Source organism: Microtus oregoni, unplaced genomic scaffold, assembly GCF_018167655.1.
Source record: "Microtus oregoni isolate MIOR12 unplaced genomic scaffold, Mior012 000018F_ref0000195, whole genome shotgun sequence".
Classification (NCBI taxonomy): domain Eukaryota; kingdom Metazoa; phylum Chordata; class Mammalia; order Rodentia; family Cricetidae; genus Microtus; species Microtus oregoni.
In genome coordinates this window covers 40527569-40541740 of record NW_024543077.1, presented here as the reverse complement: position 1 = coordinate 40541740, position 14172 = coordinate 40527569, and the positions used below count along the sequence as shown (strand labels likewise).

Sequence of the window (14172 nt, the reverse complement as noted above, 5' to 3'; positions counted from 1 at the left end):
TCTGTGTAGCACAATGAGATAGGTATGTGTCTTTCTCCTTCAGCAGCTCCATGGCGTCTCATTGACTCCACCTACTCTCTCTATATCTCTTCTAGCCTGGCTATATTCTGCCCTGCTATAGGCCAAAGCAGCTTTATTCATTAACCAATAAGAGCAACATATATACAGAAGGACACCCCACATCAGGGGCAGGCTTTGAGGTCTCACATATGCTCAATATACCATCCAGTAGACACACCACTTCTGTTGCCTCCAGGATGTAAGGCTTTCAAGCTACCTCTTTAGGTTGGCCTGCACACCACCACGTCCCTCCATGATAATGGAAAAGCTCTGAAACCATAAGCTGCCACCTCAATTAAACGTTTTCCTTTATAAGAGTTGCTGTGCGGCCGGGCGGTGGTGGTGCACGCCTTTAATCCCAGCACTCGGGAGGCAGAGGCAGGTGGATCTCTGTGAGTTCGAGGCCAGCCTGGTCTACAAGAGCTAGTTCCAGGATGGGCACCAAAAGCTACAGAGAAACCCTGTCTCAAAAAAAAAAAAAAAAAAAAAAGAGTTGCTATGCGCATGGTGTCTCTTCACAGCAATAAAAATCCCTAACTAACTAAGACAAGTATTTGGCCTCCGCTTTATGTGTGTGTGCCTGGTGCCTTTGGAGGCCAGACGGGGGCACTGGATTCCCTGGAACTGGATTTGCAGATGGTTGTAAGGTCCACACAAGGGCTGGGGACAGAACCTGGGTCCTTTGTTAGAGCAGCCAGTGCTCTTAACCACTAAAACGTCTCTCCAGTCCCCAACCCAATCTTTTGCTTTTAAAAGAATGACTGAGCCAGGAGTGGTGGCTTCTCAGAAATCTCAGTATAAAACAAAGACAAACAATGATTCCTAGAGAGTAGCTGTATAATCGGGAAAAGGTTAGCGCTAAAAGATAAAGTAAATTTATAAATTAACGTTCTTCGTAACACATGGGTTTTGGCCAAAGGACAAAAACAACTCAACAGCATCGCCATTGAACTGGGTTAATCTTGCCTTCTTATCACAGCAACACTGCTTTTGGTGCAGTCACTAAATATAAATTACTCTTCATGCTAGACCGGTCCCTAGGGGTTCTAATCACTATGAACACACGGAAACATCATAAACACATCCTCAACTAGATGATGTCATCATCACACTCCTACTCTGTTGTTTTCCACAACAGAAGCTTCCCGTCTTCAAGGGAAGGAAGGTTTTATCCACAGACATTTGAACATTACAAATGAAAACAAAATCTCAAATATCTGCTATAATTTGTAGCAAAATGAGAGACTACAACTGAGACAATTCAGTTGATCAATTATTCTTTAATAACTAAATGTAAAATTTTAAGTATTTAAAATATTTTTGATTTTTTTTGGGGGGGGTTGTTTATTTTAAATGCATGGGAGTTTTTGGTTTGGTTTGTTTTGGTTTTGGCTTTTCAAGACAGAGTTTCTCTGTGTGGCCCTGGCTGTCCTGGAACTCCCTCTGTAAACTACTGCCTTGCAGGGCTAGGATTAAAGGCACTGACCACCACTGTCCAGCTTAAATGTATGTTCCTACATAGTCCAGACTGGCCCTGAATTTACTACGCAGTCTGGGATGACACTGAAAATCTGGCCCTCCTGATGTTCCTCCCCAGACTCCTGCCCCACCACAGTTTGCACAGTGTTAGGGACTAAGCCCCAAGTTTTCCTACACACTACGGGAGCTACAATGACAGCGCATTCAAGTTTTTTGTTTACTTGGTTGGGAACAGTCAGCACTTTTTGAGACTCAGTTTCATTAAGTTTCCCACGGTGGCCTTGAATTCCCAAGTGCTAAGATTATAGGCCACCACACGCGGTTTCTAAGTCATTTTCTACATTCAGGGTAACACTGTATGTTATATGAATGTCTTGCTTTGAAGCAATAAAGTCCTGATCTTAATCTCAAGTCTCCCACTCAGTCAGTGTACTTGTCCACAGAAAGAACAATAATAATAATAGTGTTTTGAGAGCTCCAATGCGAAGCTCTTAGCCAGATGCTTTAGACCCTGGGTTCAAAGCTAAGCCATATGCACACAGGAAAAGAAAACAGAAAAATAATATTGCTCAGCCTGTTTAAGGGACGGTGAGACAACAGATATAAATATAAAAAGAACTTAAATACACTGAACGCTCAAGAAATGCCTGGGCTGGAGAGATCGCTAAGAGCACTTGCTGCTCTTGCAGGACCTTAGCTCAGTTCCCAGCACCCAGAAGGTGACTCCAGTTCCATGGGATCCAACACCTTCTTTTGGCCTCCAAGGGCACCAGGCATACATGTGGTACACATACATACATGCCGACAAGATGTTCATACATATAAAACAAACATAACAAAAATCTAATAAATAAATAAATAAAAAGTTTGAGCAAAGTCAGCCTGGTCTACAGAGCAAGTTCCAGGACAGCAAAGGCTACACACAGTGGAACCTTGCTAGTTCCAGGACAGGCTCCAAAGCCACAGAGAAACCCTGTCTCGAAAAACCAAAAAAAAAAAAAAAAAAAAAAAAAACAAACAACTGTTTGTGACTCCTCCCTTACTCCCTCAGCACACAGATTTACTCATTAACTGTAGCCACTATCAAGTGATATAGTATAAGGCAGCTCAAAAACCTTTTCTAAAATACCTAACTTCCTGAACTTTTCTCTGTAAAGTTAAAAGCAGGATTAAAGTTGAGCGAGAGAGAAACTGGTTCGTGATGTCATCAACAGTAGGGCTAGATCACCTTGGGGTGTTTTGCAGAGAATAAATGTCCCAGGCATCCTTGAACTATGTAACCCAGATGACCTTGGGGTTCTGAGCCTCTTACTCCCCTTTCCAAGGGCTGGAATTACAGGGTTTACCATCATACCGTGTTTTTTACATGTATTTGAGATGACTTGTGAGTATTATTTCAAGTGACACGGAGAGGTACTGGAGGAATTAAAGAAATGTCATGATTTAAACGGGGCCTGGTGATGCAGGTCTATAATCTTAACTATTGGGGAGGCTGAGGCAGGAGGATCACAAGTTTTAAGATCAGCTGTGCTACCTCTTGAATTCAATGCAAGCTTAGGCAACTTTCTGAGACTCTGTCTCAGAATAAAAAGTAAATGGGACTGAAGATAGCTCAGTGGAACAGCACCAGCCTCGCACAGGCAACCCTAGAACCACGAAGAAAGGGGGAACAGGAGAAGGGTCGCCAGGCTACTATGTTAAAATAGTATAGTACCACGAAGAAAGGGGGAACAGGAGAAGGGTCGCCAGGCTACTATGTTAAAATAGTATAGTAAGTGTTGACAGAAACGGAAGAAGACTGGTGAAACTTTACACAGGATAAGATGGTGGTGGTGTCTGGGTAGAGGGGGTAGCGGTGGAACTGGTAAAAAGCAATGAGAATCCACACACATCATGAAGGCAACGAAGAGGTTTTGACATCATATTGAATGAAATGATGAAAAAAGAAAAGATAGTGAGCGAGAGAGGAGAGGGAGGGGGAGAGAGAGAGAGGGGGAGAGAGAGAAAGAGAGAGAGAGAGACAGAGAGAGAGAGAGAAGACATTGCCTATTTGCAGATTAAACAACTGAAAAAGAGCTGGGCGGTGGTGGCGCACGCCTTTAATCCCAGCACTCGGGAGGCAGAGGCAGGTGGATCTCTGTGAGTTCGAGACCAGCCTGGTCTACAAGAGCTAGTTCCAGGACAGTCTCCAAAGCCACAGAGAAACCCTGTCTTGAAAAACCAAAACCAAACCAAAACAAAACAAAACAAAAAGACAAACTAGAAAGCACCCCTCAGTTCAGTCCAAGGCTGGGGCTGCAGACCTGAGGGGAGGGCACACACATCAAGGACACATGGACTCAGTCTCCAATATCAAAAAATAAGTGAGTTTTGGCTTCTAGACGCCAACTAAAGTGACACACACCAAAATCCCATAATTCAGGAGGCTGAGGGAGGAGTTCTGGTTAGTATGGGCTACATAGTGAAACCTGGCCTTAAAGAATTAATTATAGGGGGCTGGAGAGATGGCTCAGTGGTTAAGAGCATTGCCTGCTCTTCCAAAGGTCCTGAGTTCAATTCCCGGCAACCACATGGTGGCTCACAACCATCTGTAGGGAGGTCTGGCGCCCTCTTCTGGCCTTCAGGCATACAGACAGAATATTGTATACATAATAAATAAATAAATATTTTAAAAAAAAAGAATTAATTATAATTCAGGTTGCAGATTCATTATAAAAACTAGGTTTGGAAGTTACACAGGTGCATACATCGGTATGTCATGCACAGTATAACTTTAAATGGTTGCATGGAAAACATTTAAATCAAAATGAAGATATGCAAAGAGGAGTTTGGGGTAGTACCTACCCTTGAGTGAGGTCCTGGGTTCCACGTTCAGTTCTGGGGTGGGGGAAGAGTATGATATTCAAAAAGCCTCATGTCTAGCCAGGTAGAGGTGGCACACGCCTTTAATCCCAGCACTCGGGAAGCAGAGGCAAGCAGATCTCTGTGAGCTTGAGGCCAGCCTGGTCTACAAGAGCTGCTCCAAAGCTATAGAGAAACCCTGCCTCAAAAAAATAAATAAAAAAGGCTCATCTCTAGGTAAAGACTGTGATTTTTTTCCCTACTATTCTTTATCTTTCTGATATTTTCTAATATTTCTGAAATGAGTATGTGTAGTTTTTCACAAATTTTTTTAAAGATTTATTTATTATGTATGCAACATTTTGCCTCCATGTATGCTGACACACCAGAAGAGGGCGCCGGATGTCATTACAGATGGTTGTGATCCACCATGTGGTTGCTGGGAATTGAACTCATGACCTGTGGAAGAACAGCCAGTCCTCTTAACCACTGAGCCACCTCTCCAGCCCACAAATTTTTATTTTGAAGTAGTTTTTGTTTTACAGCAAATTTTAAAAGTAGTGTAGAGATTGTGAGGCGGTGGTGGTGCTTGCCTAGCATGTGTAAGCATGTGGTTTGAACACATAGTTGCTAAAAATTAAGAAAAGACACATACAAGATTGGGGAAATGCAGCCTGTAGACCTGAGTGTGACTCCTGTAACTCACGAACAGAAAGAAAGGTAACACTTCTAGGCTTAATCAAATACTAGTGAGTATTATAGCCTTTAACAGCTCCAAAATTCAACAGCAAAAAAAGTACTGAGCGCTAATTAAAACTCAATGGTGAATTTTAAGAGTCAGAGATGGCCGTGGGTAAAGGTGCTCGCCTCCACGCTCAATCATCTGAGTTCAGTCCCACAGCCCCACTTGGTAGAGAACCAAGGTCACAAGTTATCCTCTGAACTCTCTCTACTGTAATGCAGGTTCCATGATGTATCAAAATGAAAGAAGTAACTACACCAAGTAACACTCCAGAAAGGATACAGTAATCCACAAAGACCCTCCTCACTCTGATAGCTTCCCTCGGTTAACCTACCAATGACCAACTCCTTTACACACTATATTACTCGTGCTTGTTATAGTGCTAAGCAAAACAGGATGCTAAATTGTACCTTTCAAGAGCAGTGCTAACTAATCACATGTTTACCTCTCATCTTGCCAGACATTATTTTTCACTGTTAAAGATTCATAATTCCTTGGCAACACCCTATACTTTAATGCGATTCCTTCTGTGCCCATTAGATGTACTACTCAAAGGATGTTCTATCCTGTATGTGGGTGTTGTTGTTGTTATTGTTTGGCTGTTGGAGACAGAGCTTCTCTGTGTAGCTCTGACAGTCTTAGAACATGTAAACTCATAATTCACCTGCCTGCCTGCCTGCTGGCATTAAAGGCATATACTATACCCAATTTACAGTGTGAATATGTACATTTAATAATGCTTAAAATGAGCTGGGTAATAGTGGCACATGCTTTTAATCCCAGCATTCAGGAGGCAATGGCAAGGGCATCTCTGAGTTTGAGGCTAGCCTGGTCTACAGAGTGAGTTCCAGGGCTACACTGAGAAACCCTGTCTCAGGGAAGGGGGAAAAAAAGTTTAAAATGGCAAATCTTACATATTATGAATTATTATATCAAAACCCACTAAATTATATATTTTAAGTGGCTGAATTATATGGTATATGAATAAAAAAAACCAGTGAAGCCACATTAAACTATTTGAAGGCCTGGAGAATTGCTCAGTGGTGAGTGCTTGCCTAGCATGTACAGAATGTCCTCAGTTCACTCTTCAACACTGCTCAAAAAAGCAAAAAACAAAACCACATTAACCTAAGTTTAAATATCAAACCATGTATGTATGTATGTATGTATGTATGTTGGCTCAGGCGCATAATCCCAGCACTTGGAAGGCTGAGGCAGGAAAATTGCTAGTTCTAGGTCAGATTGGGCTACAATGTGACACCCTGTTTTCAAAAACAAAAGAAAAAAAAAAGAAACAGCTTAAAAAATTAACTAGATCTCATTGATTTAAAATGTACCATATTTAAAAGGCTGAGCTGAAACTAACTTTAGCATTATTTACTTTCAATTTAAACGCTTGGAATTAAAATGAATGACAGACAAGATAGCAGATGAAACCAGGTCTCTCTACACAGCTCCAGTTTCAGGCTGGCCTGGAACTCTTCCTGCCTCTGCCTCCCCAGTGCTGAGATTAAAGGTATCCACCTCCAACCCAGATGAATTAATCTTTATTAAACTTCTAATTATTTAAAGTACATTTTAAAGTCCTTTCCAAACTTCTATTTTTAGAGCACTCCTTACACATCTGATGTGCACCAATCCTCTATTTTCATTAAAGCCCCACAGAGCCCTTCTTTACACTTTCGTGGGGCTACTTCAACATATGCGCTCAATATAAAAACTTTATTTATTTGTTTGTTTATTTATGGGTTTTTTTTTTTTTTGAGACAGAGTTTCTCTGTGTAGCTTTGGATTCTGTCCTGGAACTCGCTCTGTAGACCAGGCTAACTTCAAACTCACAGAGATCTGCCTGCCTCTGCCTCCCAAGTGCTGGGATTAAGAGCACGCACCAGGGGGCTGGAGAGATGGCTCAGTGGTTAAGAGCATTGCCTGCTCTTCCAAAGGTCCTGAGTTCAATTCCCGGCAACCACATGGTGGCTCACAACCATCTGGAATGAGGTCTAGTGCCCTCTTCTGGCCTGCAGACATACACACAGACAGAATATTGTATACATAATAAATAAATAAATAAATATTTGAAAAAAAAAAAAAAAAGAGCACGCACCAACACCTTCCTGTAAAACGTTTTTAAATTATGTTTTTCTCAATGTAATTTGTTACAATTTTAGAATGCCTCAAAATTTCTCCAATCTAAGGTAAATTTGAAATATTGGGGCTGTGGTATTTCTCAGTGGGATACAGTTTTGCCCAGTATACACAAGGATTTATAAAATTTGACCATATCAATGTAAGAAAAAAATACACATAATAAATAGGCAAACATATCATTCAAAGTGCTTATATGCCTACTAATAATTATGTAGGCCACTATTTTTCCTCATTCAATATGCAAAAACACTACATAAGTATAGTGTCATCTAGATCATGCCCACAGTTCCCAAATGCCAACACAGGGAATCTGCCCAAAGTAAACAGCAGTAGTAACAGGAAGCAGGAACTCAGGACTTCCAGTTCCAGCTGCACACTTCACTTAGGCATCGTTTACTTCGAAGATAATTAAAGCCTAGGAGAGGAATCGCAAAGAGGGAAATCAGCAGGGAGAGGAGGAGCAGCAGCAGAACAGAGTTCTGTAAAAGTCAAAGAGCTGGAAGTTGACTAGAAAACTACTGCTGGCTGGCTGTGGTGGCTCACTCGGTGTTCCCCGCACTAGAAAGGCTGAGATAAATAAAAGCTAAAGAAAAGAACCTGGGGCTGGAGAAATGGCTCAGTGGTTAAGAGCATTGCCTGCTCTTCCAAAGGTCCTGAGTTCAATTCCTGGCAACCACATGGTGGCTCACAACCATCTGTAAAGAGGTCTGCTGCCCTCTTCTGGCCTGCAGGCATACACACAGACATAATAAATAAATAAATAAATAAATAAATAAATAAATAAAAAAAAAAAAAAAAAAAAAAAAAAAAAAGAAAAGAACCTGGTGGCATCTGCACTGGAAAGCAGCAGAAAGGAAGAAGCGTAGGCTAGGAAGCCAGGAAGTGTTTTCACTGCTCTTTTTACAGAGGGCTTCAGGGGGAGGGGTATTTTAAAAGAGAATTGAGAAGAGCAAAAAGATACCCAGAGAAAATAAAAAAAAAAAAAAGAGGTAGCAGGAAGAAATTTCAAAATTCTAACAGTCCACCAAGTGCCACCCTTGGTTCAAATAGCAGGCACTCTAACCTGTATCTCGTCATGAGATGGCTGAGCACGGGCAGGCATCTTTTCTTTGTATCACCCCATTAAGATTTACAAAATAACCGCAAACAGTATGCATGACAGATGTCTGCCAGCGGGTACTTCAGTTCTCCCTTCTGGGTCCTGTCTATCTTAACATTCCACTACCTATCCTAATAATACTCCTCTACCTACCCTAATACTCCTCTACCTATCCTAATACTCCTCTATCTATCCTAATACTCCTCTATCTATCCTAATACTCCTCTACCTATCCTAATACTCCTCTACCTACCCTAATACTCCTCTACCTACCCTAATACTCCTCTACCTACCCTAATACTCCTCTACCTACCCTAATACTCCTCTACCTATCCTAATACTCCTCTACCTATCCTAATACTCCTCTACCTACCCTAATACTCCTCTACCTACCCTAATACTCCTCTACCTACCCTAATACTCCTCTACCTATCCTAATACTCCTCTACCTATCCTAATACTCCTCTACCTACCCTAATACTCCTCTACCTACCCTAATACTCCTCTACCTATCCTAATACTCCTCTACCTATCCTAATACTCCTCTACCTATCCTTCTGGATCCTGTCTATCCTAATACTCCTCTACCTACCTTAATACTCCTCTACCTACCCTAATACTCCTCTACCTATCCTAATACTCCTCTACCTATCCTTCTGGATCCTGTCTATCCTAATACTCCTCTACCTACCTTAATACTCCTCTACCTACCCTAATACTCCTCTACCTATCCTAATACTCCTCTACCTATCCTAATACTCCTCTACCTATCCTTCTGGATCCTGTCTATCCTAATACTCCTCTACCTATCCTAATACTCCTCTACCTACCCTAATACTCCTCTACCTACCCTAATACTCCTCTACCTACCCTAATACTCCTCTACCTACCCTAATACTCCTCTACCTACCCTAATACTCCTCTACCTACCCTAATACTCCTCTACCTACCCTAATACTCCTCTACCTATTCTAATGCTCCTCTGCCTATCCTTCTTCTGGATCCTGTCTATCCTAATACTCCTCTACCTACCCTAATACTCCTCTACCTACCCTAATACTCCTCTACCTATCCTTCTGGCCACTACAGTCATGCATATTTGAACAAAAACTGTAAAAGGTTAAACTTTTTGTCAAGCACTATATCAACAATAAAAGCGAGAACATATACATGTTTGGTTAAGGCAACACATCCTAAAATTTTTCTGACCAAGTCCTAAAAGAAATTCATACTTTCTAGAAGTCATTAAATCCATACAGCTTAAGTGATAACAAGTGATAATTAAAATGTGAAATAACTGAGATTTTGAAAATACACGGTGGGTCATATTTTCTTCTCTGAACACTTTTCTTATTTATATCAAAGGCCAAATTATTACCTAATGAATTTCTTTTCAGAATACACAGCACTCGTTTTTATAAAGATTACATTCATATTCATTTTAATATATTTATACTATAATTGTATCAAGCAAATTCAAAATAAAATTATTTCATAATACTAATAAAATACCTGCTTACTTTAAGAATGAGTAAGATCCTTTTTATCAGGGCTGGAGAGATGGCTCAGCAGTTAAAAGTACTGGCTGCTTCTTCCAGATGACCAAGTTTGATTTCCAGCACCTACATGGTAGGTGACTCACAACCTCTCTAACTCCAGTTCCAGGGCATCTATAACTCCCTCTTCTGGCCTCTGCAGGCACCAGGCACACATGGCGCACACACACATACATGCGAGCAAAAAAACCCATACACATAAGATAGTAATTTTTAAAATCCTGTCATTTATTACCAGCTTATCTCTAATTCCACAGAAGATATCCATAAATTATATGTGTTCTTATCATATCCACCTCCAAGACCAAAAAGAGGAATGTTTTAAAACAAGTCTACCTTGTATTTCATCACTTAGGGGGGGTGGAAGCAGGTAAATTCAAGCCCAGCCTCAGCTCTACGAGTTCAAAGCCAGTCACGCTTCAGGAGACCTTGTCTCGAGTGGATAAAGCCTGTCCTTCTCAGTCATCTTCACTGCTTTTGAAAAGACCTAGGTTTTAGGGCCAAACATGGTAGCTGTCTGTAGTCTCTGAGCTTTACTAAGTCAAGTTTTATGCCAGCCAGCGCTCTATCATGAGACCTCGTCACAAAAACTTGAAAAATTAAGTGTAAAGGGAACAATTTAGTATGAAGTAAGTCCCTGTGTGTTACTAAAGATATAATTAATGAGGGGGCTGGAGAGATGGCTCAAAGGTTAAGAGCATTGCTTGCTCTTCCAAAGGTCCTGAGTTCAATTCCCAGCAACCACATGGTGGCTCACAACCATCTGTAAAGGGGTCTGGTGCCCTCTTCTGGCCTGCAGGCATATACACAGACAGAATATTGTATACATAATAAATAAATAAATATTTTAAAAAAAAGATATAATTAATGAATTTATAGATATTCACCCCGTGCACACCATTTTTTCCCATTCCACTGCACTAACTGCAGCTACCAGCCGCATGGCTTCCCTAGTCACTTGCTACTTAATGAAGCTGCACTGCTAAGCCAGTTCACTATCAGGCAAAGTTGTTTTCTGTTTGGTTAGTTGGTTTTGGTTTTTGTTTTGTTCCTGTGATAGGGTTTCTCTATGGAGCCCTGGCTAGAACTCACTAGGCAGACCAAACTGACCTCGAACTCACAGAGTGAGACAAAGTTTTTAACACGTTCAGAACCATGGCAGTGCATGACCAGTACCCGTAGCTTCCTTTCAAATCTCACGCTCCAGTTACAGTGAGAGGAAGCTGTTGCTGGCTCCGCTGCTCCTGCTGTCGGCACCGAGAAGGTGTGGAAGGATGCAGGCTATAATCCCAACTCCTCAGTTTACTGTGATGAGTTACTTAAAACTCTGCACTTAATTTTCTTGCTCTCTGTAAAGGGGAATAAAAGCCTAGGCTACAGAACTGTCAGGAGGATCAGAGGAGAAAATATTTGTAAAGCTCTTTTAATAATTGCTGGTGTATAGCAAGCACTCAGTAAACACCAGTTATGACAGCTCTAGGATCCAGCTTCAGAAATGCCATCATCTGGGACTATAACCACATTTATATAAGGAGCCTTTACAGATAAGAAAGACCCTTTTTAAAGAGGACGAAATTCATTTACCAAATAAAAACTGTTTTGAAATCAGTGTTAATTTTTCTCTGACTTTTATCAGTTCTGGTCACAAAACGATGAGGGCAACACTATAAATGAGAATCTGCATTCTAAAATGGTCAGGAGAATTTAAACACAAAACGCTCTTTTATTTCTGCCTGCAGAATGACTGCTTACGTGTCTAGGCCTTTTCTGCTCTTTTCATATTTTACAGGAGCCACATGACTTGTGGCTAGAGAATTTAGACAGCTAACAAAGAAATTTAGAGAAAAACATTTCAGTTTTGCTTCAGAAAGAAATAAAATAATCAAAAATATTGAAACATCAAGTTTCAAAATGTAATCAAATCAGATCTTCCAATGATTTTAATACTATATAGATTTATTACTAAAATAAACAATATAATGGGCTGCCCGAGATGGCTCAGTTGTTAAAGGCTAGGCTCACAACCAAAAATGTAAAATACTAAATATTAATCAACAATAGACAATAGTATCAAATTCACAAAAGGAAACGACAGACCTCTAAAATGTAAATTAAACAAATAATCTGTGTGTCTAATACAGCATTGAAAATTTTACTGAATGTGAAAATTACTTTTAAAAATTTGAAAAACCATTACTTTGCCTACTCGCTTTAAAATGCATACTTCATGTGACTAATTTAAGAATTCATTCCTGAAATTTTTCTAAACGCAGACTACGAAAATCGTTGCTTGAAAATAACTGCAGTGAGAAAATGTATTGTTTTTTTTTTTTTTCTTTTCAAGGCGACTGAGAATTAAAAGGGAAATGGCCAAGGGAAAGGGGAGGACCGTTTCCTTTCACACGTTAGTAAATGTCAAAGAACTTTCAGGAGTCAAATCTCCTAGAAGTCTGATGCGGGGTCAAAGTTGTCTCAATGACAGGAAAGCCAACAGACGCCAGATGACTAATAGCAAAGTTATCAAAACACTTGTGTGCCCAGCAGTAACTCCAAAAGCATACAAAGTACAAATGTCCAGGCTGAGAAGACAGAGAATAGCTAAGATTCTTGCGGGCAAAACAACATTAACGATGGCAGCAACAAACAGTATTATACAACGTACCAAGATTCTCACACTCTGCCTTCCTCAACATTATTCTATTCATTAGGTAACATTTTTAAATAACGAAAAGTAACGCGGATTCCCAAAGAGTGACCCAAATGTAAAAATAAGGTTCAATCAAGTGAGTATTTAATTCTTTCTATTGTAAACCAAATCTGCTTCTTTACATTAAAAGAAAAAACCTACCAGTTCTATCTCCAAAATCTAATAGACACAATTCACTAGCGATTGAAATAATATTTTTAATCCTTGCATTACCTCACAGCTAAAAATGTCAAGATACCACACCCAATATGTCTTTCTCCCCCCCCCCGTGGGGGAGGGGTCAGGGAATACGAGAGTGGGGACGGGAAATTACACGAAAACAGTGCAGGTGATTTCCCTGGCAGGTTCCTCCACCGGGATCCGAGCGCACACGTTGAGAAGGGCGAGCACAGGCCTTGGCCTCTGCAGGCACCCTCCCTCGCCACCCGCTGGGGTAGGAGACCGGACGCGCCACCCAGGGCTACTCACCAGCCGTAGTGCTGACCAGCAGGGCGGTCCATAGCAGCCAGGGCACCCGACAGGGTCGCTGCAGCGAGGAAGTCATCCCTGGGCCAGCCAAGAAGCAGGAAGGCAAAGAAAAGAAACGTGGAAAGTAAATTCGGGCGGAGAAAGCCGGCCAGGAGGCTGCTCGTCTCTCCGTCTGATTTATCCTGCCCGGATTACAATGCAGTTTGAAAGGACAAATGGCAGATGCGAGGACCTAGCTGGAGAGCTCTCATTCCACTGCAGAATTTCCCTTCATTTCGCTCCCTCGTGGCTGGGGGGCTTCATTCGCCTAGGACAGGGTGCCTCGGCTCCCCAAACTGAAGGCATGTCCGTGGGGGGAGGGAGGGAGAGGGAGGAGAGAAGCAGAGAGCCCTGAAGAAATGCCTGCAATTATTTCCCTCGTAGCTTCACGATATCAAAAAAATATCCAGATCTGGGAGAAAACATATCCAGAGTGCCGGAGGTGGGGGTGGGGGGATGGAGGGCGGGGACTCGATGGGGGCACTGAGGATCAGAACAAGTTCCCGACCGCCGGGAAGGGCGCAGCGGGGCGGGCGGCGGCGCCCGGCCGCCCGAGTCGCATCGCTCCGGACTCGGAGTGCAGACGGGTAGGGTCTCCGTTGAAAGTTTCGCCTCGTTGCTTGCTTCACTCGGATTCCGACATCAATAAATCCTCTCCACCGACTGGGTCGAAAAAGGTGCCGGCCTCCATGGGCGAGTCCACGGCTTCCTCGGAACAATCGCGCGAGGGTCGCGCAGGCAGGCAGGCAGGCAGGCAGGCAGCAGGCCGGGCCTCGGGGCGCGGGGGAGGGGAGGCGAGGGTCGCGGCCCCGGCGAGCCCCGGAGCGCCGCACGCGGGGAGGTGCGGGGCGGCCCCGGCTGGCCTTCCGAGGGCGCTCGGCCCGCGCGGCCTCGCTGTCGGCTCTTCCCGCCGCTCGGCTCCGGGGGCCTGCAGGAAATCCCAGCACCGTGGAAGAAGCCCGGTCTCCTCCCGTCGACGGCTCTCAGGAACGAATCACAGCACAGCCCGAGGAAGAAGCCGAAGCCGCCGTCG

General features: G+C 42.6%; 1 protein-coding gene across 4 annotated transcripts in view; it reads right to left on the bottom strand.

Moving 5' to 3' along the window:
• The window catches only part of LOC121459053 (bone morphogenetic protein receptor type-2-like), a 99480-nt gene extending 86272 nt beyond the window's left edge, over positions 1–13208 (bottom strand). For all 4 annotated transcript variants that reach the window (XM_041668560.1, XM_041668562.1, XM_041668563.1 and 1 more), the window contains exon 1: positions 13101–13208. In XM_041668560.1, the coding sequence (XP_041524494.1) occupies positions 13101–13176 (76 nt within the window). In that variant the 5' untranslated portion in view covers positions 13177–13208. The remainder of the gene's footprint in view (positions 1–13100) is intronic.
• Positions 13209–14172: the final 964 nt, after the last annotated feature.